The sequence below is a fragment of the Uloborus diversus genome, chromosome 6, assembly GCF_026930045.1.
Source record: "Uloborus diversus isolate 005 chromosome 6, Udiv.v.3.1, whole genome shotgun sequence".
Lineage (NCBI taxonomy): Eukaryota > Metazoa > Arthropoda > Arachnida > Araneae > Uloboridae > Uloborus > Uloborus diversus.
The window spans coordinates 91,911,552-91,938,097 of NC_072736.1; the positions used below are offsets into that span (position 1 = coordinate 91,911,552).

Consider the following 26,546-nt stretch of genomic DNA (forward strand, 5'->3'; position numbering starts at 1 on the left):
AAGCCCGAGGTGCACAACTTCAGCAAAAACTACATGTGTATACCAAATTTCATCTTTCTAGGCCTTACCGTTTTCCCGGGATGCGCGCCACACACACACACACAAACATTTTATTTTATTATATGTATAGATTGAGTTACAGAAAAAGGTAATACATAGAACACAAACTTTTACTTTGTGTGGCTCAAATAGTAGAAACAGCAGGATGCTGCAACATGTGTCACATATTCTTGAGAAAGTACTATTTCTTGTTGGGAAGAAAAAAACCCATTTTTTAAGGAAAAAATGATCTTGAATTTCAGTAAGCGAAAATTTGTACCATATTCAGAGACGTAACTAGAGGGGGGCAGGCGGGGCTCGTGCCCCGGGCGCCAGATTTAGGGAGCGCTAAACTGACTAAATAAATGCTTATATTTAATTTTAAAAAAAAGGACAAGTTATTAGAAGCCACCCCCCCCCCCCCAAAAAAAAAACACGCTGTGCAGGAGGCGCTGGCAGAAAGTTTGCATGGTTTAATGTGGATAAAGAGTGGGATGGATAGACAGAGCGAGAGTAGGAGGGCGCAGTAAATAGCATGAAGGTGTTTTCTCAGAGTGACCAATACTTGTTATATCTTATCTAAGAATTTTCCTCTCGGAGGAGGAATATGGGAGCTAAGCTGAGGGAAGTACACACCAATGCAAAACAGTGGAAATGCTCAAATGTCCTTTTTCTACAATTAAACGTCATAAAGCTGTCATCATGATGTCTTCCTCTCAGCTTTTACAATGACGAGAACTTGTCTACCCCACCCCAAGGGCCTAAGGGAAAATCGTTACACTGTTCCCTTGACAGTAGCCCATGACTTAGGAATTGGAGCCACTATTTTTATCCAACAGAACCATTCTCTAATAAAGAGTATCTTCTTTAGCTCGTACCATGAACTTTTTTTCTGCTTTTTACTCCATTTTCAGGATATTTTTTGCTAATCTTGTATAGTTTTAAATCAATTTTAAGATATGTCGAAAAAACTATTTGAAACTGAATTCAGAAAGAGAGCGAAAGACCACGAAAAAGAGGCCCCCAACAATCTTCATCTTATTTATCATCGTGGTTAAATGCTAAAGACGTTAGGAGAATAGGTAAGGCATTGTTTATATAATTTGAATGATGTAATACAAATTTGTTGAATTTTATAATTTTTCTCATTCTTGGGAAAAAATCTCGCACTATAATAATAGAGATTCAATTTAAAGTTCGGGAGGCTGCCAATCTTGCTTTAGAAAATATTATGGTTATTTTGAGGACAAATTGAACTAAAACGATAAATTTTCGACTTAGTTTCAATATATTTTTTCCACCCACACAATATTTTAAGTATGCTTAAATCATTAACGTCAATCAATGTGTCAGAAATCAGCTATTTTTTATGGCTCTATACTTGAATTTTTCTTTGGTACTTTTGATGCATATTACAGTAGAACCTTGTTAGTAGAACTTCGTTTATCTTGCCCCCGTTTATCCCGATCTCCGGCTTATCCAGATCAAATTTTTAAAGTTAAAAAATATATTCACTGAAATGATATTATTCTAAATTTTGATAGCCGGAACGAAACTGTCATTGTACCAAATATTTCTCTTTATTTTGATTAAATACACAACTCCTGCACAGGACATGCAATAAATTATAGTCATCTAATACACAACATGGCATACTTGGAGTGTCATTCTTACACCACAGCAGCTGAACTATAAATGATTGAGTGTTTGCGAGTAACAATCCTATGTAATTTTGTTACAGTGTTTTTTGCTGTTATAAAAGATAAGTCTGTTTATTTACGAATGTATTACAAATATATTACTAATGTAGCGGGGACCAAAGGCAATCCGGATTTTCGTCATCAGGATTGCCTTTGGTCCCCGTTAGTTCGGAAAAATGAAGTTGAACTGTAAATGAAAATAACCTGAACGGAAGCGCAACTGAAAACATATAATATTTAACATTTATAAGATATGTTTTTCTTTCTTTTTTTTTTTTTTTTTTAAAGGTTAACAGAAAGAGTTTTGATCTGAAGCACATTAGGTTTCTGTTTTTCTATTAACTGTTTCTCAGATGTATACTATACACCACAGTTGGGGGACGTGCGTCCTTTATAAAAAATAGCTCTTGTAATAATTAATATTTAACTGTGCAGATTGCGAAAATTTAAAATGTGTTGCACATAAAATTATAAAGATCGAGTTTAAATAAGATAATCTGTCCTTTTGAACTACAATAAGATGTCAGCTTAAAGTCAGGATAAGCCAAGTATAATAATATTCAATTAATTTCAAGTAAGAAACAAAAACAAACAACCTACTAAATTTTTTATTGGATTTAAAGTTATTTAATGCATTATTGCGATATGTTGCTCTTTTGTAGTTTAATATTTTTATTTTTTTTTTTAGCGAATTTCTTCATAGTAGTATATTAAAATACTAAAAAATAAATAATTGAAAATCTTTATTGAAGTTAACATTTTTAATTTATTTTTTAAAAGCAATATTGCAACAAGTTGTGAATTACCCTCTTGTGGAAATACCATAATATTTTTCCCTGAATAACTTCGTATGTAAAATAATAAATAAAATACTTAATGGTTTTACCCCCTAACGCTATTTTTAAACAAGAAGTTCTGTCTAGAGCTATACGAGCCTACTTTCCCGTATACCCATACTACTGTCTAGTACCTGATCAAAATTCTCAAAATTAGCTAAAATCGCAAATTGTTTCAAACATATTTTTTTAATATTTTAAGCTAATTTCTAGGAATAAAATATTCCTCACTCATCTGAAAAAATTAGATACGTAAAAAATAAATAAATAAATAAATAAATAAAATAAACTAAACGAACAAATAAAATAGCAGCACCTTTTAAACAAAGCAGCTAATACACTTTTTTCCATTAAAAAAATCTTTAACAACTTTCAAAACGAAAAAATAATAATTAAAATTAATAAGCTCATTAAAATAAATACATCATATCAAAAAAAAAAAAAAAAAAAAATCGTTTCTATTTTCCCTGTTGCCAAAAATATTTTTTTAAATGAATTAATGCACTTACCGAAATAAATAAAAACAATAAAATGTCAACTTAAAGAAATTCGCAACTCCAGCGCTCAAATACGCTACCTTGCGGTGATTTACAAAACTGCCGGAAAAACTAAAACTTTGCCACGTTGCGTTCCATGTGTGTCTGTTGAAGTAAAACCAGGCAGTTTGTTCTGAGTACTTATTAACGCAATCGATGTGTCTTAGTTCGATTTCTGTAGTTTTCAGCTACAGAAATTGTTTCATCCCTTAGATTCTCGAACTTCTCAGAATAATGTTAGTTTTCCTTATTTCCTTCTAAAATGTGAGTTGATTGAGAAATGGTTAAAGTGAAAACTCTGGATTAACAAACTTGGATAACGTTATACAAGGTAAAAATTTTTATTGTTTTGTATGAATTTGTAAGAATACGGGTTTTTTTTAAATCTTAAATTAATTTAACTAACCAAATTTTACAGCAGCATTCAGTTGGAATGGACAGTATGCAAAATATTTTCTTGAATACATTATCATAGAACAAAATGAAAAATGTTTAACCGAGAAAGAATTTACTTTATTCCTTTTATTCTCAGCTGAAAGGTTTCGCCAAATTTGTTTAGGGTTATAGTTTTAGTATTGTGCGAGCAAAGTTACCTTGGCGAGATTTCGCGTTTTTAGGTAAACCATTTTTAATTTTTATCATGAGTGGAATAAAATGGTAGTAAGATTACAGAATTCGATAAGTTAAAAGAAATAATGGTCATTCAACTGAAAATAAAACTACTACCATATTTCCGTGAGAATTTTGTTGATGATTTGCATAACATGACATAATTAAATCGTAATTCAGAAATTAGAAACATTGAAACAGAAAAATTTTAAATTAACCGATTCGGGAATTTGAGAGAAATAACTCAGCTACAATTGCAAAATAATAAGCACTAGCCAAGCAAGGCAAAGAAGTATCATTTTCTTTTGATAATAATTTGTAATGTCATATTAAATTTTCTAGCATTAATTGTTATTCTTGTCAGGCCACAATTATTATTTAGTTTTATCAAGAATTGATAAATATCGAGTTCAACATCGTGGAAATGGCTGGTTAGAATTACGAACTACGTAATTTGCATTAATGTTTGACGTTTAGTAATGCTTCTTGAATTCTAGGGTCAGGTGGGGTGAAACGGGGCGGATTTTGTCTATTTTTAAAAATGATGCCATTTGCAAACCCATAAACTTTTTTTTGTACTTTTTTTAAAAATTTCTTCTTTACATTTGATTTTTCCCCTTTAATTTAATCTGCTTCTCATTGAAATCTGTTGTCATTGACAATCTGAAAATTGCAATTTAAGTATCTGACCCATTTCACCCCACGGTGGGGTGAAATGGGTTTTAATGGGGTGAAATGGGTCATAGCGATAGAAACATTCAATAACTAAGAAATTATTACCAAAACACGTACAATAGCTGAAAGAAATTGTTTCCATTGAACCATTTATTTATTTTAACTTATTCAACACCAAAATATTTTGAACTTTTAGTTCGAAAATATAGTGTCCACAAAATATAATGTCCACAACAATCGAATTTGCTCTTTCAATGTCTTCAGAATTTGGCATCTAGAAACAATGTCTGTATTTTCCTACTCAGGGAAGATGTAGTATTTGCCTGAGTTGGAGTTTCGTAGAAAATTTACGTTGTTGTAATCCTGGTCATTGACTTCTGTCAAGTATCCATCCAATTCTTTTGATGATTTCTTGCCCTTGTATTAGACAAGCGCCTACTTCCCAGGTGTTGGTTCTTGCATAAGTAACTCGGATATTTCTTCATCCAAGGGTTGGGTTTCATTCGGTAGATGTCCTGACTCTTGCTTTTGTGAGCAATTCTGGCTTCCTCTTACATAAGTGGCATGCCAAACTTTTTTCAAAATTCCTAGCCCACTCTATGCCAAGAGTGCCACAATGCATTTTTCAGAATTGGTCTTAATGAAAACCTTAGCAACAATGATTGTATCTACATGGGCGGATTTATGGGGGGGCAGAGGGGGGCAATGCCCCCCCAGTTTTGGGAAGACTATGTAATAACAACACATCTTCCAAAAATTAAAAAGAAAAGTTATTATTTTTTCTTTTTTCAATAGTTCAGAAGGGCATGGGTGGATTTATAGGAGGGGGGGGGCATAGGGGCAGTGCTCCCCCAGTTTTGGAACGACTTTATGTAGTAACAACGCATCTTCCAAAATCTTAAAATAAAAAAATCATGACTTTTTCTTTTTTGAAAAGTTCGATGAAAATGCAAAGAAAAGCGAATGTCGTTTTCTGATGGGAGAAAAGAAATGGGGAGGGGGAAACGAACATTAAATACAAATAATACAGCTGTCACTAGGGTGCTGAAAATGTGTCTAAATTCACTATTTTGAACTTAAAACCATTTGGGCAAGTATATGAATGAAAATATAGGCTAAACGAGCTATACATTAAGCTGCAACACTTATAATAATTGACGATTATTTTAACAAATTAGAACCTAAAGCAAAGGGGAAAAAACTCCTCCCCCCCATTCGCGCTAACAGAACGATCTACTTGTTATGATTTGTGTCCACATTTAAAGTATTATTTGTGCATAATATTTATGTTCTTAGTAGATTAATTGGCTTTTTGAGAAATTCTAAAAAACATAGTTTTTTTTCCTTCTCTCTCTCTCTTTAAAGAGAGAGAGAAAATAAATACTATCGCATACTGAATAAATTTCAGTTATCTGAGTATTCTGATTAAATGAATCTTTTTACTTAGAGAGAGAGTACAATTTTACTTACTTTATAAATACTGTTTAAAAAGTAAGGTAAGTCATAATCATCAAAGTGAGTCAGTCCATGTCATTATTGAAAACTATTAAAATAATTGAGTCATCAAAAGTTTTGGAAACATTTGCTGAAATTTTATAAAAGTCTATAAAAACCTAACAAAGATTTGTAAAATTGTAAAAATCCTTTAACCGTAAAAACTGACGAATTTTCATAAAAATTACAAAAAATCAAGCAAAAATCTGCAGGTAAGAGTGAATTACAAACAGGGCCGAATTTGCCTATAAGATAAACAAACTATTGCTTAGGGCCCCTGCTTTGAAGTATTTCCCTAACTCCTAAAAAAAATTCATGATTCGTTCCTTAAAAAATGGAAATGGCTTGAAAAAATTAATTTCATGTTTAAGTGCTTGAAAACCTTGAATATTTGGAAACGTGTGGCTACAAACCTTAAATTTTAAAAGAGAGGGAGGAATGCCAAAATATGTTAAATTCAGCTCCTTGCCACATCCTGTATTAAAAATGTAAAAATCACGGTTCTCACGTTTGTAACATATTATTTGAAATAAATTTTTGTGACTCACATGTTTCATATTTTGCTATTTATTCAATCCCGAATGCAGTATTTTGGAAAAAAATTTTGTATTGATTGCTTTTATCTTACTTCTTCTGCATATTGTCTATCGGTTAAGCATGGAAAAAAATACACACTACTTCTATTCGTTTTCTGCCCCACTTGCAACTGAAGAAAAGTTGTTGTCATGAGAAAGGTATGGTTTCTTTTTTCTTTTAAATTTAAAATAGCTATTTCTTACAATGTTAGAACAGGACTGTAAAAATTTACAATCAAGTACGAATATATCAGACTAGAAAGTACAAATGAAGTGCGTTAAATAATTTTATTTATTCTAGAGTAATTGAAAATAATTAGATAAGTCTTTGAAAATCCTAAACAAAGTGGGCTCCAATTACTTCTACACCATATTGTTAATCTGTTTGGCCAGGAAAAAAAATGATACACTACCTCTATTCCTTTCCGTTTTCTGCACTACTTATAATTAAAAAAATTTTGTTGTAATGAGAAATCTATAGTTTACTTTGTCTTTCGAACTCGAACTTAAAATGGCTGTTTCTTACAAAGTTTGAACAATGCTGTACAACTGTATAATCTAGTTATTAATTTCTATGTCTATCCAATTAACCTTTATAAGGCTTCAAAATGCGGAATTTTATATCCATTTTACAAAATTTCCTTTGGGGGGAGAAACCCCCGCCCCCCTAAAATTGGAGATATTCTATTTCCCACTTAAAAGGGAGCCCTGCGTCACTCTCGATACCAGCTCCCTTTCTTAAGGTCAATTCACATAGGACAGCATGAAAACACACATTAATGAAAACGACACACAAAAAAGTAAAGCATGGATTTATGCATCACAGGAAAAAGACAAAAACATGGGAGTGGGGGGCAATAAAAATGTTGCTCAGAAAGAAAAAAAAAAAATCCTGCCCCCCCCCCCCAGGAACTCAGTCCTAAATCCGCCTATGAGGGGGGGAGGGGCAAAGGGTTTGTACTCAATGTAAATTATATCAAAAAACAGCAAAAACCACACCAACTTGCATGTAAATACATTAATTTTCCTAAACCAAAGGGGGATTAACTGTAATTAGATAAAATCTACTTACATAAGTGAGACTGAACTCTACAGCAGGGGAAGTCTCATCAAAGGATTTGTGCAGTAATAATTCCCAAGATGTTAATAAAAATTAAACTACATCAAGCCTGATCAATTGTTGTTTATATGAGGAACACATAACATGCTATGGCTCTTTCTCCCTTTTAGGCCCTGCTAGAACAGTGCCAGTTAATCCATGAGTTATAGTTCAAAACACAGTAAAATTTCTCAAGTATGAACCATTAAGGAATAATTAATATTGGAAGCATATGTGTTCCAGTTTATTTATTTCCTACAATGCGAACTGTGCCCAGAAAAGAAAGACACTATTTCTATAATTTCCTATTGAGTAATTAGTTTTACTGTGCTTGGAAACAAGTTAATTTTGTTGAAGCATACATTTCCAAGAATGTTTTGATCTTACGAGGAACCAGACCCATCATGGGCGGAGGGATATCAAGTATATGTAAAGTAAACTCTTGAAAACTCAGAAGTCCAAAGAAACCGGATAAAACCTTCGAGTTATCGGAGGTTCCTTTCCAAGCCTTCTGAGGAACAATGTTAATTTTCTTTTTTCAGGAAGAGTGCATAATGGATAAGCTATAACAGTTATAGTTTTGATGATATTAATTATTAGTACTATGAAAAAATATCCTTACAGAAAATAAATTTTATCAAGATACTTCAAAAGGGTAGGTTATTTTTGACTGCTTAAATTTTTTTGTGGCAGCTGAAAACGTCATTAAGTTGGTATGTTGTAAGCCCAATTTCATTTCACTTGATTTCAGTTTGTATTGCTTTTAAACGTCTTTTGGTCCAAAAAGCAGATTATTTGAGTCATTTAGATAATAATGGCTGCATTTTTCAATTTTGCCATAACTTTAAGTCTCTCAAAGATTTGCAAGCAATAAAATTTTAGGTCGTCAGTCACAGCAAAAAGTAGCCCTATTGGTCACTCCTCACATAATCTAGCAACATTGTTTGCATTAAGGAGCACTATTTTAAATAAATTATTCCCTTTGCACAAGCTGGTAAGCAAAGCAATGTGTGAAAGGAAAAAAAATTATTAATATTTTGACTGCATTTTAATGCATAAATTGGAAACGGAACTCTTCTATGAGGTAAAAGGATCGTTTACTCATCCTTCTGTTTTGTTGCAGAATAATCCAACAATAATCAGATAAATTGTAAATAACTAATAGTAATAACTTACTTGAAACTTCGGAGTGGAAATAAAAGATAATATTTTTTGTTTCCTTTTTTTATGTAAGATACTCTTACTTTTTTTTTGAGTTTATATCCAAGAAAAATTTTATTATTTACGATACACGCCAAAGCAAACAGGTTCCCCTACGAAATACTAAATTTTCCCCGACAGAGGAGCAATTGCCCCCCTGCCCCTCTCTTGGAGCCACGTCTGAGTAAATTACCACCCCTAAGGCACAGACCCCGAAGGGTTCCCATTTTTCCTACTTTTTAGAGCTCTCTCCTTTTTTTCCTACTTTTTCCTTTTTTTTCCTACTTTTTCTTTCTTTAGTATAGCACTTCTAATTGTGCATTGATACTTATTTTTTCAATGCCGCACCGATAATTTTCTACATGTTTCAATTGTGAAAAGCAAAAGAAGCAAGCAGATCCTGAGCTTTTCATTGACTGACTACATTAATTTCTAGAAGGAACCATGGGCGGATTTATGGGGGGTCAGAGGGGGGCAATGCCCCCCAGTTTTGGGAGGACATTATGTAGTAACAACACATCTTCCAAAAATTAAAAAAAAATTATTATTTTTTTTTCTTTTTTGAATAGTTTAGAAGGGCATGGGTAGATTTATAGGGGGGGGGCACAGGGGGCAGTGCTCCCCCAGGTTTAGGACGACTTTATGTAGTAACTACACATCTTCCAAAATCTTAAAACAAAAAAATCATGACTTTTTCTTTTTTGAATAGTGCAATGAAAATGAAGAGAAAAGCGAATGTCCTTTTCTGATGGGAGAAAAGAAAAAGGGGGGGGGGGGGGAACGAACATTAAATACGAATAGTACAACTGTCACTGGGATGCTGAACTTGTGTCTAAATTCACTATTTTGGACTGAAAACCATTTGGGCAAGTATATAAACTAAACAAGCCATACATTAAGCTGCAACACTTATAATCATTGACGATTATTTTAACAAATTAGAACCTAAAGCAAAAGGGAAAAACTCCCCCCCCCATTAGCGCTAACAGACCGATCTACTCGTTATGATTTGTGTCCACATTTCAAGTATATTTATGCGCAATAAATATTTATGTTCTTAGTAGATTAATTGGCAATTTGAGAAATTCTAAAAAACAAAAGACATAGTTTTTTTTCCTTCTCTCTCTCTTTTTCTTTTCTTTTTTTTTAAGAGAGAGCGAGAGAGAAAATAAATACAACCGCAAACAATAAATTTCAGTTATCTGAGTGTTCTGATTAAATGAATTTTTTTACTTAGAGGGAGAGTACAATTTTACTTACTTTATAAATACTGTTTAAAAAGTAAGGTAAGTCATAATTATCTAAGTCTAAGTGAGTCAGACCTTGTCATTATTGAAAACTAAATAATTGAGTCATCAAAAGTTTCGGAAAAATTTGCTGAAATTTTATAAAAGTCTATAAAAACCTAACAAAGCTTGGTAAAATCGTAAAAATCCTTTAAAAGTAAAAACTGACGAATTTTTGTAAAAATTACAAACAAATCAAGCAAAAATTTGCAGGTAAGAGTGAATTACAAATAGGGCTGAATTTGCCTATAAGGTAAACAAACTATTGCTTAGGGCTCCTGCTTTGAAGTGGGTCCCTAACTCCCAAAAAAAAAAAAAAAAACATGATTCGTTCTTTAAAAAATGGAAATTGCTTGAAAAAACTAATTTCATTTTTAAGTGCTTGAAAACCTTGAATATTTGGAAATGTGTGGCTACAAACCTTAAAGTTTAAAATTTCTAACGAATGGTAGAGGGGGAGGAATGCCAAAATATGTTAAATTCAGCTCCTTGCCACATCCTGTATTAAAAATGTAAAAATCATGGTTCTCACGTTTTGTAACATATTATTTGAAATAAATTTTTGTGACTCACATGTTTCATATCTTGCTCTTTATTCAATCCTGAATTGCAGTATTTTAGAAATTCTTTTGTATTGATTGTTTTTATCTTACTTCTTCTGCATATTGTCTATCTGTTTAGCATGGAAAAAAATACACAATACTTCTATTTCTTTTCGTTTTCTGCCCCACTTGAAACTGAAGAAAAGTTGTTGTCATGAGAAATCTATGGTTTCTTTTAAATTTAAAATAGCTATTTCTCATAAAGTTTGAACAGGACTGTAAAAATTTACAATCAAGTACTAAAATATCAGAGACTGGAAAGTACAAATGAAGTGCGTTAAATAATTTTATTTATTCTAGAGTCCTTGAAAATAATTAGATAACTCTTTGAAAATCCTAAGCTAAGTGGGCTCCAATTACTTCTACTGCATATTGTTAATCTGTTTAGTCAGGAAAAAAAAAATATACACTACCTCTATTCCTTTTCGTTGTCTGCACTACTTATAATTTAAAAAAGTTGTTTTAATGAGAAATCTATAGTTTATTTTTTCTTTCAAACTTAAAATGGCTGTTTCTTACAAAGTTTGAACAATACTGTATAACTGTATAATCTAATTATCAATTTCAATGTCTATGCAATCAACCTTTATAAGGCTTCAAAATGCAGAATTTTATATCCATTGTACAAAATTTCCTCCGAGGGAGAAACCCCCGGCCCCCTAAAATTGGAGCCCTGCGTCACTCTCTTGATACCAGCTCCCTCTCTTACGGTCAATTCAAAAAAGACAGCATGAAAACACGCATTAATGAAAACGACACACAAAAAAGTAAAGCATGGACTTATGCATGACAGGAAGCAGATAAAAACATGAGAGTGGGGTGCAATAAAAATGTTGCTAAAAAAGAAAAAAAATCCTGCCCCCTCAGGAACTCAGTCCTAAATCCGCCTATGTGTATCTATCTATCAAATGGGAAACCACACTTTGTAGAGCTGAAGCAATACATCTTTCTTCTTCTTTACTTTAGGGTTGTACGTCTACCCGAACCTTTTCGATTTTGTGTGTCGGAGACCCATTTCCTCTGTGTTTCTCTTGACATATTATTATCCTTGCAGCTGCAGGAATTGCTAAACCACCTTCAACTTCAATTAGTGCAGCCTCTAAATCAGAGTCTGAATATTTCTTTTTCCTTTTTCTTACATACACACCAGGCATTTTTATTGAATAAATAAAAATTTGAAATAGGAAAGAGTAGGTACGTAATAGTTGTAAATATGGATGGCAAGTTTAGCTTTTGAATTTTACACATTAATAATACATACTTTATTTTTGTTACATTTAAAAATCTTCTAAATTTCCGTTTTAGACCGACTTATGGATTTTAAAAGTCAATTTACTCTCATTATGAATTAAAATTCGCTAAGCCTAACTATGCCCCATTTCACCCTACCACATGAAAATAGCAACAAAAGAAGAAAGAATTGATACTTTTCCTACCTGTTTTTTGCAAATTATAGATGGAAGTCTGTTCTAACTGATAACACTTGAGAATTTCAAGAGAAAAAATATGTATAGCAAGATTTTAAGAAGTTTGTCAGGTTTCCTAAAAATTCACATGTGACTTGAGAAACAAAATGTCAGTGTAGTGCTCCCAGCAATTTACCCAGAAACTTTTTAAAAATAAGAATTGTAGCCAAAAAGCCCCTCATAACTTGTGTAAAGTTAGAGAAAAATTCAGTCAGACCAAAAATTTTTATTAATAAAAATACACAGCATGACCCACTTCACCCCATGACCCATTTCACCCCACCTGACCCTAATCTCTTTCTACGTGGACCAAAATATCCTCAGGACTTAAAATATTGATTTAAAAAGGATAAAACAAAAAAATCATACATACAAACAAAAATCACAACACTTTTAGCATTTTCTTTGTTACCACGTACGTTTGTTTTAGTTTTTTCGTCTGCCATCAGACAGTGACTGCAGTGCCCCCTATAGTTTGTTGGAGTTGCAAATACATTTCATTGTCAAAAAAAAAAAAAAATAAATAAATAATAATCGTTTGCGCATATCTTTATGTAGAAACATTAATGACTTCGAGTTTATTCCCCGAAAACTAAATACCTAAATTAAAACTTTAGCGTGAAAATAAAAAAAAAGTCATATCAAGAATAATTACTTCACAGTTAAAACCATAGCTGCGGAGTCGGAGTCAATCTCATTTTGAAATAAAGGAGTCGGAGTCGAATATCCGAGAATCGGACTCAGTCATTTGTCCTCCGTGTATAAATTTTTGCCAAAGCTACGAAGTCAGAGTCGAAGTCGAGGAGTCGGAGTCCGATTAATTGTCGGATACAGGAATTGGAGTCGGAGTCAGGTGCCCCCAAATTCTCGGAGTCGGAGTCTGAAGTTTGGCGTCAAGAGCTATTTCCAACAAAATTTGTTTGAAGTAAATCCGCCTTCAAGTACGGAATCTACATTGACTTTCAGTTTCCCCGTAGGCGCTAATGTTAAGGGATTTGAACTATTCAAAATTGAACGGAAAATTGTTCAAATCAAAAAGATATTTTATATACGTGTTTTTAATCAAGAGCTCTTTTCTACAAAGTTTATTTGAAGCAAATTCGCCTCTAAGTTCGGAATTGCCTTGAATTTTCCCGTAGGCGCTCAAGTTTTATTGAACTATTCAAAATTGAACGAAAACTAGCTCAAATCAAGAAGTGAAATATAGGAATGAAGTGTCCTCGCCGAGATCTTTGGAACAAAAAAAATAGTTGGAATCGGACTATTCATTCAAAAGTTATTAGGGGGGGGGGGGACAGACAGACAGACAGACCGACAGACATTTTTTCCCATCTCAATACCCTACTTTCCAATTTTTAATTTTTTGATATTTAATTATTTTTTTTATTTTTGACTTTTTTTTTGTTTTTCGCGATATTTTAAACATGCATTAAGTCTTCTTTCATGCTTTTTTCTTCTTTTTCTGACTTTTACTGGGAAAGTAGGCTAAAAAGCAATACAGTGATAAAGCTATAAAAACTTATAATTACGTAAAAGTCGCATTTATAAAGTTTATGGCATTATAGGCAGCGGACTCCTTTATCACTGCCTAATTCAAATATGGCTTCCAGTGGCGAAACAGTTCAAAAATGATACCAAATGGAATGTTATTTTTCTATTTGTTCTGCTGGTTAAAGAGTACTCCATCACAGTGTAACAAAAAGTTACATTACAAGACGTATAAATTGCAAATGCATTTTGTGTAAAATTCGTCTTTGGCTCATATGAGCAAAGTGATGTAAAGCAAAGAGAAAGAAGCAAAGAGATGGAATTGGACATTTTCAAGTTTTGAGTAAAACGCGTGTAGCCTAGGTAGGCTTTCATTGATTTTTTTCCTAAATCATGCTGTACAGCAGTACCTACCAGGGCTACTAGTACGATCTCTTGCCCCAAGACAGAGGAGGGGTTCACCTACTATTTGCACTGGTTATCTCCAAATTTTTAATTTTGCCACTTGCATCCCTTTGCTTCTCACTGCCTCAAATGTAACCGTCTCCTCCGTGATTCTGCTCCATTTGTGTTGAAATTTGATAGTTAGAATTAAATTTAAGATTTATTTAAGATCTTAATTTTAGGTTTAAGTTTTTGTTTATTGTATATAGTTTACCATGTGGTGCGTTTAGCCCAATATGATATTCTGTCGTGCATATACTGGAGCTTAAACACCGTCTTTTTAGTTTGTAATTTAATTTTTTGGTCTTTTGACCATACTTATTAGTCTTTTGACCATACTTATTGAATCCTCCATAGCTGATGAGCTCTTGATTCAACCTTTCAACTTTTTCTATTAATTGCTGCTTGTATTTTTCTTTTTCTCATCATTATTATTCTTAAAAATTGTTTAAAACTTGTTATTTGGCTTGTATATTTTATATATTTACTTGGCTTTTTAGTTTTGCTGCGTTGCGCATCTATGGGCTTTTGGTTTGGTCTTTTCAATATTCTTCACTTTTATTATAATAATAATACTAATTTTATATATGTATAATATATATATATATGTAAAGAGCGTGTATTTTCTCTGTAATGTACGTGAAAGTCCCTGGTGTTGATGTTATAAAGTTTCTCGGGGATTTTTTTTTTTGCTTTGTTTGCTTTGTATGGGGGGGGGGGGCGCCGAAACGAAGTCTTGCCCCTGTTCGAAAATGACCAGTTACGTCCTTGACCATATTTTCTGAGATATAATACACAGGTAGCATGTATTTGCACTTTTTAAGTATAATATCTTATTTTGAGGTATTTCTCTATGTTCGTTTTGATTTTGCGATTAATCAAATGTCAGTCTAACTTGCAGACTACTTTTGAGGTTTTCGATTTGCGTCGCAGACTGCTGAAAAAATTCTTCCACGGGGTGTCTGACTGCAGAAAAAGCCTGAAGTAGTTAACTAATATTGTTACTTTTTGCCTTTGTGAAGAAATTGTGGTCTCCACAAATAAAACCCATAGGGAAGTCAAATGTTTGAATTTTAATGAAAGATAATTATCTTTTTGTGCTTATTTTTATGACTTATGAGTAGCTGTTATCTTATTTGGTCTGGATGACTTAATGTATGGAAAGAGAAAAGTTGCTTCTAAAATCATGCATTGACTTAAATACAACAGAGGACCGTTATAATGCGCACCTTAAGGCCAAAGCTTTTGCGTTTTACAGGTTTTGGCGTTATATAGGTCCTTTCATAAATTTTGAAACTATCATTCATAATATATCTACAGTTGGCTCTCTGTTTAGTGACTTTCAAGGGACCAGAAAAAATCGCCCTTAAATAGAATACTTTTAACACTATTGTGAACCATCTGGGTCAGGGAAAAGCCGTCGTTAAATAGAGAAAGTTGTTAAATAGAGCGTCGTTAAACAGAGGGTCAACTGTATTTATTAGCACCTCAGAATGAGTTTTATCTGCAATGAGTATTAAAGCACTAATTATACAATTAGTCATTCACAATTAAATGTGTTTCACAATCAAAAGAGAATGAATTATCCTGCACTTCTGCTTGCTTCATGGTTTGCATAACAGCTGCATTTTCAAGAGCCATCTGGTATTTTCTTTTACTGCAAATACTAATTTTCATTTAAAAGCTTTGAATTAAGATGGAAAGACAAAACAATGTTTTAAAATTTAATTAGCCTAACAATTTTGTATGTTTGCAAGGCAAAACGGAGGGATTTTTTAAACTTCAAAACCTTTTGTTTATTTCTGAAAAGTTGAGCGGTTTATAGGGAATTACGTTATATAGGTCGGAATTATGAAGGTATTGTTACAAATCCTGTAAATAGTAATTATTGTAGTAACGTAACCTGTAAATAGTTTCCCGTAATGAATATACAACCCCTTTTCATATGGCTAAAGTATACGACCCCTATTTCCTTTTTGTTCATTGATAAAATTTGATAACGGTCTACTACTTTACAGAAGCGTGTGGAATATTTGAGAAATTTCTTTTCGGTGTCTATATAAGCCGTTAGCGATGGATAAACAGTGGAGTTTCGATTCAGATTTCGAACGGAGAGCGTATTTGCTCTGTTTATAGCGAGGCATTTCGCTGTGTTGTTTTCGTATTTGGAAGTAAATACGTGTGTAACCGTTAAGTTTACGGTGTTGAGTGATATTTGCTTAATTGCTGATGATTAATTTAGCAATTGTTAACGATTTCTCCTGTACATAGTGTAAATAAAGCTAATGTGTTTTTATCAAGAACTGTGTCTTCATTTCAAGAAAATGGAAGTCGCACCGAATCCGTTACAATTTGGCGCCCAACGTGGGGCTTCTTCTGGACTTTCTTGGAGTAAGTGTGACTTTGGACATTTCTTCATAAAGACTGTTTGAATTTATAGACTTTGTTTTTATGGTGATTACTCGCGCAATGAATGACCAATTAAAACAACTTCTGGCAGCAATTAATGCTGTGAAAAGTGACTTGACCGAAAGTTTGGCGACTAATCAAGAACAATTGAAAAATGAATTAGCGACTAACCAAGAACAGTTAAATAGTGATTTAACTGCTAAAATTACTACAAGTCAAGATGAAATAAAAAGTGACCTAACGTTGATGAAAACCATGATGGAGAATCAACTAACCGCCATGGGAGATAAAGTTGATGCTCTGGAAGAAAAATTTGATACTGTGGAAGAGCGTATCGCCAATGTGGAAAATAAGTTGGAAGAAGAAGACAAGAAATTTACTTCATTTAAGGAGGAAATAATTAAAGACATGGAAAGGAGATTGGCGAGGGCGGAAAGCAGCTCTGTACAGTTTTGCGCTCCCACATCTGTTGCTCGACCGTCCATTAAACTGGCCACATTTGATGGGAAAAGTTCGTGGCAGGTGTTCCAGACCCAATTCATGATAGTGGCGGAAGCGAACGGATGGGACTCTGCTACCAAGGCCTGTCATCTTGCAGCATCCCTGAGAGGTGACGCAGCGGACATTCTCCAGACCCTTCCGGACAGCCAGCGCCTGGATTTCGCCGCCCTCACATCTGCGTTGGAGCTTCGCTTCGGTGAGAAGTGCCAGAAAGATTTCAGCCGACTCCAGTTGAAGTCCCGTTTCCAGAAAACAGGGGAAACCCTGCAAGAGCTAGCGGCGGACATCGAGAGACTGTCTCATCTTGCTTTTTGCGACTGTCCTGCGGATGTTCGAGACAACCTGGCACTCAACTATTACATCGACGGGGTTCGAGATCCGGAAATCCAGAAAGCTCTACGGATGGCGGATGTCAAAGACCTGAATTCTGCTGTTGTGTATGCGATAAGATACGAGGCCTCCCAAGAAGCAACCCGTGTGGATCGCCATCTAATCCGGACTCAGGAAGCTGATGAGTCTGATTCCAGGTCGTCCCACCTCGCTGAACTTGAGAGACAACTCGGTGACTTGACAAGACATCTGAGCAGCATAACAGCCCAAAAGAAACAAGAGCAGAAGTGCTGGAAATGCGGTAGTGAAGGACACCTGCGAAGGAGTTGTCCGGCTCGCCAAGCTACGCGAGGGAAGGAAATCACCACCACCAGAGCTCTGCAGATTTCCTCTTCTAGTAGTGGCAGTGATGGACTTTTCATTTACGCCCATTTAATGGGAATCCTTGCAAACTGATTGTCGACACTGAAGTCAATGTGACAATCGTTAGGACAGACGTGGCTCGTGAATTTGGATTGAAACTGTTGTGGACATCGCCACGCGTAAGTCTCCAGACTGTGACAGGCGACAAGATTGAGGGTAAAGTGGACTTGGAAATAGTGTTTGGGAATTCCACCTACCATCATACGGCATTCGTCGCTAATATCACGGACCCCTTCATTCTCGGATTGGACTTTTTGAAGAAATATGACTTCACTCTTGACTTCAAGACTAATGAGCTGCACTCGATGAGAGAAGACATAGCCGTTTTCCCCGCAGAAAGTGATGTAAAATCCGCTCATCAAATAATAGCCCAAACAGATTTATCGATTCCCTCAAGGTCAGAATCATTAATACCTGGCTCCATTGAAGAAAGCAATAGTTTTCGATTTGGACTCATTGAATACCCCAACCTAAACAATAATCTAAAAGGAGTGCTGATAGCATCTACGCTTGTGGACCTTTCTAAAGATGTAATTCCTGTAAGAGTCACCAACGTGAGTGAAAGGCCAAGGAATATTCGGAAAGGTGAAGTGTTAGCAACTTGTACTCCAGTAAACTGCATCATTAGAAGAATCAATTCCCCCGAGACTGTGTCTTCTGAGTCCTTGACATCGAAGTTACTTGGGAGTGCGCCATTATCGAAAGATCAAAGAACTGCTGCGGAACAATTGGTGGAGGACTTCAAGCATCTGTTTTCATCTACATCGGAGGATGTGGGCAGGACGAATTTAACGCAGCATAGGATCTACACTGGAGAACACCTCCCTATTAAACAGCATCCAAGACGACTACTGTTCGCCGAGAAGGAAGAGGTTGAGACCCTCCTGAAGGAGATGAAGCAGAATGATGTAATCGAACCTTCATCCAGTCCTTGGGCGTCTCCCATCGTCTTGGTCCGAAAGAAAGATGGCTCCACCAGATTTTGTGTCGATTACCGGCGGCTGATTGAAATCACCAAGAAAGACAGTTACCCTCTTCCACGGATAGACGACACCTTCGACACTCTTTCCGGACACAAGTGGTTTTCGACCCTGGACTTGAAGAGCGGCTACTGGCAGGTTGAGATACACCCTGATGACCGAGAGAAGACAGCGTTTACAACCAGTGGCGGATCCAGACTATGGATTTGGGAGGGGAACTTTTTCTTCCGCAATTTAGGTTTATGGGGGGGGGGGGGTATATGATATTACTTATAAAAAAAAAATAACCATGAAAATTGAGCTATACAACTTATCCTCTGCGTCTTAACGCTTCTTATAAAACGAATTGTGCATTACAAATTCTGCAAGTACAGTTCTCAAAAAATAATTTTAAAAATCGTTTTGCTCATTGCTGTATTTGTACTGTTGTTTTTATATTTGTACTGTAGATCTAAGAACAGTACTAGACGATCTCTGATGAGGTTATACGGGGAGGAAAGGTTCGAAGGGGAGGGGGTCTTCGGTGGAAATTTTTAGAAATTGAAGTTTTAAAAAGCGATAGTTGTTGACGGTAAGGTAAGAAATGGGACTTTTTGGAGCTGACAGACAGATAGATAGATAAAAAATATTATATATATATATATATATATATATATATATTGTATATTGTAGAATGGATCCAAATCGATCACCCCTCCGCCCGATATTTTGAAATTGTAGGCCTGAAAACGAAATCTGAGGACCTCTTGAAAGGTTTTGGCGGGAGAAAGGATAGTTCCAAAGCGTAGCATTATGAAGACTTTCTTATTTTTAAACCAAATAGGAAAAAGGAAAAAAAAGAAAGGAGGATAAAGGAAATGGGAGGTGCGGGATGTAATTAACTGATCAAAAATCCTCCACGATTGAAAATTTTCAAGGTTCTTTTCAGTAGAAAAAATTATTTTCGCGACATTTTTCCCCCCTTATTAAAATAACTTCATTTTCCCCATGTATGTTCTATCCTTCTCTTTAACTGTAATAAATGTTTTTAAAAACATTCTAATCTGCCTTCTGAGGCGGAATTCCCCCCCCCCCTTCTGGTTGTGCCACTAAATTGTGGAAGCTTTACATATAATGATACTCTACACCAAATAAATACAAAAGACAGTTTAAACAGATTTGTGTTCAGAAAGACTAATTTTATAAGATTAGTACTGGAAAACAGATGAAAAATTTTCCTGAACTCTGTTTTAAAAATTTTTAGGTACACGAGGGATTTTTTGAGGGAAGGGGAACATTTCCCCAGTTCCCCTCCGTGGATCCGCTTCTGCTATTGTCGAATCGCTTTTCCTGAAGCCTTTCGTCAAGTTCTAAGAAACAGAAAAAAAAATTCCTGTACTCTGGTTCCTGAACAGTCTTAGGATCATTTGGGATTTTTTTGAGGGAAAACGGGAACATTCCCCCGTTCCCCTCCTGGGATCCGCTTTTGCAATTCTCTCTTCACTTTTCCTTGTGCCTTTCTTCAAGTTCAAGTTCTAAAAAACAGAAGAATTTTGCTGTACTCTGTGGTGAAATTTTTTAGATACACATGAGATTTGGGGGGGAGGGGAACATTCCTCCAGTTTCCCTCCGTGTTCCCCCTTATGCTATTTTCTAATCGCTTTTCCTGGAGCCTTTCTTCAAGTTCCATAAACAGAAGAATTATCCTGCACTCTGTTGTGAAATTGTTTAGGTATCTCTGATATTTCGGGGGGGGGGGGGGAGAGCATGGATCCGCTTCTGCTGTTGTCTAATTGCTTTTCCTGGTTCCTTAGTTCACGTTCTATAAGACGAAAATTTTTTCCTGTACTCTGTTTTCTGAACAGTTTTAGGTACTCTTGGGATTTTTTTTTGAGGGAGGGGGAAGAACTTCCCGTTGTTATCCCCTCTTTGGATCCGCTTTTACAGTTTTCTCCTCGCTTTTCCTGGTGCCTTTCTTCAAGTTCAAGATTTAAAAAACGGAGGAATTTTCCCTTTATTATATTCTGAAAAATTTTAGGTACACTTGGGATTTTGGAGGGGGAACGTTCCCCCAGTTCCCCTCCCGTGGATCCGCGCCTGTTTACAACTGGACAAGGCTTATGGCAGTTTAAAGTGATGCCCTTCGGCCTCTGCAATGCACCAGCTACGTTCGAGCGTCTTATGGAGACAGTGTTAAGAGGACTTTCCTACGAATCCTGTCTGGTCTACTTAGACGATATCATCATCGTGGGACGCAGTTTCGAAGAACATCTGGCAAATCTTAGGAAGGTGCTGCAAAAGCTTAAGGAAGCTAATCTGAAGTTAAGCCCGTCCAAATGTAATTTGTTCCGCCGGGAAGTGAACTACCTTGGTCACATCATCTCTTCTGAAGGTGTACAAACCGATCCAGAAAAGGTATCTGCGGTCAAGAGTTGGAGTCGTCCCGAAAACATCCATCAGCTGCGAAGTTTCCTGGGGCTCTGCACGTACTACAGGAAGTTTGTAAAGGGTTTTTCCAACATTGCACGACCTTTGCATAAGCTGACGGAGAGCAAGCAAAAGTTTGAATGGTCCAAAGAATGCGAAGATGCATTTCTACGACTGAAGGAGGCTTTAACATCAACGCCTATCCTCAGCTTGAAAAATCCTTCATCCTGGACACTAATGGGACAACGAAGGCATTGGAGCTGTTTTATCCCAAGAAATTGACGGAAATGAACATGTCATCGCTTACTGGAGCAAATGCTTATCAAAGTCGGAGCGAAATTACTGCGTCACCAGAAAGGAGTTACTGGCCATAGTGAAAGCTGTAGAACACTTCCATCATTACCTCTATGGCCGAAAATTTCTGCTTCGGACAGATCATGCCTCATTAACTTGGCTTTTGAACTTCAAAAATCCGGAAGGCCAGATAGCCAGATGGATACAGCGGCTCCAGGAATATGACATGGAGATCAAGCATCGAAAAGGGTTATCTCACGGGAATGCTGACGCTTTATCAAGGAGACCCTGTCCTGAGAACTGCCACTATTGTTCCCGAATCGAGAAACAGTATGGAACGACTAGCCCTACCGCCTATCAGGTGACAGTGACTCCAATATCATCAGAACCTGATCCATGGAGTGACGACCAAGTTCGAAAAGATCAACTTGAAGACCCCGACATAAAACCAATTTTAGAGTTCATGGAAAGTGACAGTCGACGCCCTAGCTGGCAGGACGTTTCCATTTTCAGTCCTGCAACAAAAAGATACTGGGCTTTATGGAACTCGCTCCATTTACGGAACGGCGTGCTACACCGAAAATGGGAATCTGATGACGGCAAAGCATCTAGGTGGCAGTTACTACTTCCCCGATCAAGGATTTCAGATGTTCTGAAAGAAATACATAGTAGTGCGACTGGAGGACATTTTGGTGTCTTGAAAACCCTCAATAAAGTTCGGGAGCACTTCTTCTGGAGCAAGGCGAAGGATGACGTGGAGAAGTGGTGCCATTCTTGTGACGCCTGTGCTGCTCGTAAAGGACCGAAGAAAAGAAGCAGAGGGAAGCTACATCTGTACAACGTTGGAGCTCCTTTTGAACGAATTGGGATCGACATCCTGGGTCCTCTACCAAGAACTGCTGATGGGAACAAATACATTCTTGTTTCCATTGACTACTTCACCAAATGGCCGGAAGCATATCCCATTCCAAATCAAGAAGCTACCACCGTAGCAGAGACTCTAGTCCAACATTGGATCTCGAGATATGGAACACCTTTGCAGATTCATTCCGATCAATGGAGGAATTTCACCTCTGCTGTGTTTAAGGGCCTATGTCAAATTTTCGGAATTGAGAAAACTAGGACAACACCACTACACCCACAATCGGACGGCATGATGGAGAGATTTAACCGCACAATCCTGAATAATCTCTCACTTATGGTATCCAGAAATCAACAGGATTGGGACAAGAAGCTACCTTTGTTCCTGCTGGCCTACCGCAGTGCTGTCCACGAGACTACCGGATATGCCCCATCTCAGATGCTCTTCGGACGAGAGCTTCGGCTACCTTGTGATCTCGTCTTCGGTCGTCCTCCGGATGCGCCTGCATCGCCTGAGGAGTACATCCAGGATCTCCAGGCCCGGTTGGAAGACGTTCATAACTTCGCACGAGAGCGAATCAACATCGCGGCGGAGAAGATTAAGACCCAATACGACACAAGGTCTACTGGACATGAATTCAACGAAGGCGACAAGGTTTGGTTATGGAATCCCATCCGACGGAAAGGTCTGTCACCCAAATTGCAGTCGCATTGGGATGGACCCTACAAAGTCCTTAACCGACTAAATGACGTCGTAGTGAGGATCCAAAAATCACCTAATGCAAAACCTAGGGTTGTACATTATGATCGGTTAGCCCCATACTATGGCCATAGTTCATGAGTATTACGTAAGCAACCATGGTTGATCACATAAAAGTTGTCGATAATTTTTGCTTTTAATGTTTAGTAATATTTCTTGTTATTATTGTGTTTTCTGTATCTGTTACATAGCTGCCAAGTGCTCCGTTTTTCCCGGAGTTTCTCCGATTTTTATTGCGTACTCCGAAAATCCGATTTTTTCCAAAAAACTCCGTTTTTTTGACTTTGCTTGTACAGTTTTCGATTTTTGAGGAAAAAGAAGAAATTGTGCGTGAACTCAACAAAAGAGAAGACAATTTGATGCTTTGGAAGCTTAGTGTCAGGATAAACACTGAGGGGGAGCGCCGATTGGAGATCGTCGTTTTTTCATCGAGCATTTCAGCTACGTGTAAAACGTAGCCGCCATGTTTGGTCATTCACAAGATGGAAGTTAGCAGACGATACTTAAGCGCCTTCGTTTTCAAAGACAAAACAGAATTGGGTGTTTCTTTTAACTGCAAACTAATGAAAATAAGCAAAATGTGCTGCAAAATGTTTTTTTTTGGTTATTTTAAATAATTTTATTGAGAAATATGAAAACAGTTATACCATTTAAAATTTCATTTTATCCTCATTGCTTTGGACACGAATGTGCTAAAAATTCGCAAAATTCGCAATTAAATTGTAGTTTCATGGGGATTTTTTATTTTTGAATTATTTTCATGCTATAAATTCAAAATTTTATATCTGAATTTTTGACTTAGTCTCCATATTTGGTCATTTGCGAGATTTTAGTACACAAGACTCTTAAGTGGCCAAGTTTTCAAAATCGGAATTAGATGTTTATTGCAATGCAAACTATTGAAAATAATGCAAAAATGGGCTTTTTTTTCCCCGGAAAATTCTAAATTTTTTTCTTGAAAAATGCAAAATTTTTTCTTCAGAATATTATTTTATCCTCATTGGTTTAGACTAATGAGCTAAAAACTCGCTATTTCGTCTAAATTTTAGTTTTTTAAGGGTCATTAATTATTTATAATTGCTTTTTCATGCTATGAATTCAAAATTTTATGTCTGAATTTTTGATTTAGTCGCCATATTTGGTCATTTGCAAGATTTTAGTACACAAGACTCTTAAGTGGCCAAGTTTTCATAATTGGAATTAGTTGTTTATTGGAATGCAAACTATTGAAAATAATGCAAAATAGGCTTTTTTTTTCGGAAAATTCTAAATTTTTTTCTTGAAAAATACAAAATTTTTTCTTCAGAATATTATTCTATCCTTATTGGTTTAGACTCTAATGTGCTAAAAACTCACTATTTCGTCTAAATTTTAGTTTTTTTAAGGCTCATTAATTATTTATAATTACTTTTAATGCAACAAACTCAAAAATCTATTGTCTTGACTTTTTCGCGTTGTTTCCATGTTTTGTCATTTGCAACATGAAGTAGACAAGACTATTAATAGCCTAAGTTCCCGAAAACAGAATTAGTTGTTTGTCTCAATATAAACTATTAAAAATAACAGAAGGCAAAAAGTTATGTTTTTTTTTTAAATAATTTTCTTGAAGGGGAAATTTTATCTATTTGATCCTTATTGCCTTGTAGACTTTGCTATAAACTGAAACTATTTCATCTAAATTGAAGGTTCCTGCTGACTTCTCATTCATTTATTTATTTTTTATTTTTTTAAATAAATCAGAAACCTATTTTGACTTAAATTTTCCATGTGCAAAAAAAGTATTGAGTATCTCTTTTTAAATCCTATTCATTTTTTTTTTAAGAGAAGTTGTAAAAACTGCCTCCCCCACTCCAGTTTGTATTTCAAAACTTAATGACATTGGTGGCCACTAAGTTTTTGGAGTCAAGTGCCACTGGCCACTTTCAAAATTTCAGAGTCTTGACCTTTACTATGAAGTTGCTTTACTTCCAAGTATAAGAAATAATTGTTTTTCTTAATCTTCAATATGTTCTTATGCATGTAGGATATGTATAAACGCATATTTATTAAAAAGGATTGCAGTTTTATTAAATCAAACAGTAATCATGCTTTTTTAAAACTTTTTAATATGTATCTATGTAATGTTGCTTTTTTAATGTAAAATAATTTTGTTTTAAACTTGGTTGTAGTTTTGTTGAAAATCTAACATGGAAATTTAGAAAAGCATTTTATAAGTGCTTAGAATTTATGGAAACCTATGGTACAGAAGGAAGGTTTAGCGCAGGCCATGATTTCATGCTCCTATTTTAGCCCTCAGTGCTCCTATTTTTTCCCTTAAGTGCTCCTATTTTTTGTATCTTGAGGTTGGCAGCTATGCAGTTATTAATTAATGTGTACATTTGTAAACTTGTGATAGAAGTTTGGCACCCTTTCTGGGGATTGTACTGCCCGGGACGTGCAGTCCTTAGGAAGGGGGCAATGTTACAAATCCTATAAATAGTAATTATTGTAGTAACGTAACCTGTAAATAGTTTCCTGTAATGAATATACAACCCCTTTTCATATGGCTAAAGTATAGGACCCCTATTTCCTTTTTGTTCATTGATAAAATTTGATAACGGTCTACTACTTTACAGAAGCGTGTGGAATATTTGAGAAATTTCTTTTCGGTGTCTATATAAGCCGTTAGCGATGGATAAACAGTGGAGTTTCGATTCAGATTTCGAACGGAGAGCGTATTTGCTCTGTTTATAGCGAGGCATTTCGCTGTGTTGTTTTCGTATTTGGAAGTAAATACGTGTGTAACCGTTAAGTTTACGGTGTTGAGTGATATTTGCTTAATTGCTGATGATTAATTTAGCAATTGTTAACGATTTCTCCTGTACATAGTGTAAATAAAGCTAATGTGTTTTTATCAAGAACTGTGTCTTCATTTCAACAAAGTGGAAGTCGCACCGAATCCGTTACAGTATTCTACTGTCATATAGATATTAAAGAATCTTTTGCAGTTCATTTTGTTTTTAAAGACTTTTATGCACTTTCAAATGCTGCAATGATTTCTGTTCTTTTGAATGCTCAAAATAGTCCTGAATTTTACTTTTGCAGTAAATAATATTACCATATCTGTTGAAATTCTAAAGATAGTTCTGAAGCCTTTGTTAAGAATGGTAATTTTTAAATTTTTATTATGGAATTATTTAAATAATTTTCTATTATTAGGCTGTAGGTTATTGCATCATGTATTTTGAATGCTTTTTAAAAATAACTCGTCTTCCTTTCACAGGTTATTAAGTCAAGGACTTCTCGATTAGAAGAAATGACAAAATTTATTAGGTTTGTTGGTCTAAATTTTTTTTCCAAACTTCATTGATTCAAATGTGTAAAAAATGCTTGTTATTTTGACTTATATAAAACTGTCAATGAACTTATATTTGAAATTTATTTTAGGGAAAATCATCCATATGAAGTCTGTGAAGTTATTTCAACTCCAGTAAGTTTGTTGCATTTTTTCTTAAGGCTGTTGCTCATAATACTTGTATCAGTGGCGGCTCGTC

The 26,546-nt window shown here is 35.3% G+C and overlaps 1 protein-coding gene across 2 annotated transcripts in view; it reads left to right on the plus strand.

Moving 5' to 3' along the window:
• The window catches only part of LOC129224246 (protein CutA homolog), a 57,206-nt gene that overhangs the window by 16,261 nt on the left and 14,399 nt on the right, over positions 1–26,546 (plus strand). For both annotated transcript variants that reach the window (XM_054858673.1, XM_054858672.1), the window contains exons 5-6: positions 26,276–26,325; positions 26,440–26,482. In XM_054858673.1, coding sequence (XP_054714648.1) covers positions 26,276–26,325; positions 26,440–26,482 — 93 coding nt within the window. The remainder of the gene's footprint in view (positions 1–26,275; positions 26,326–26,439; positions 26,483–26,546) is intronic.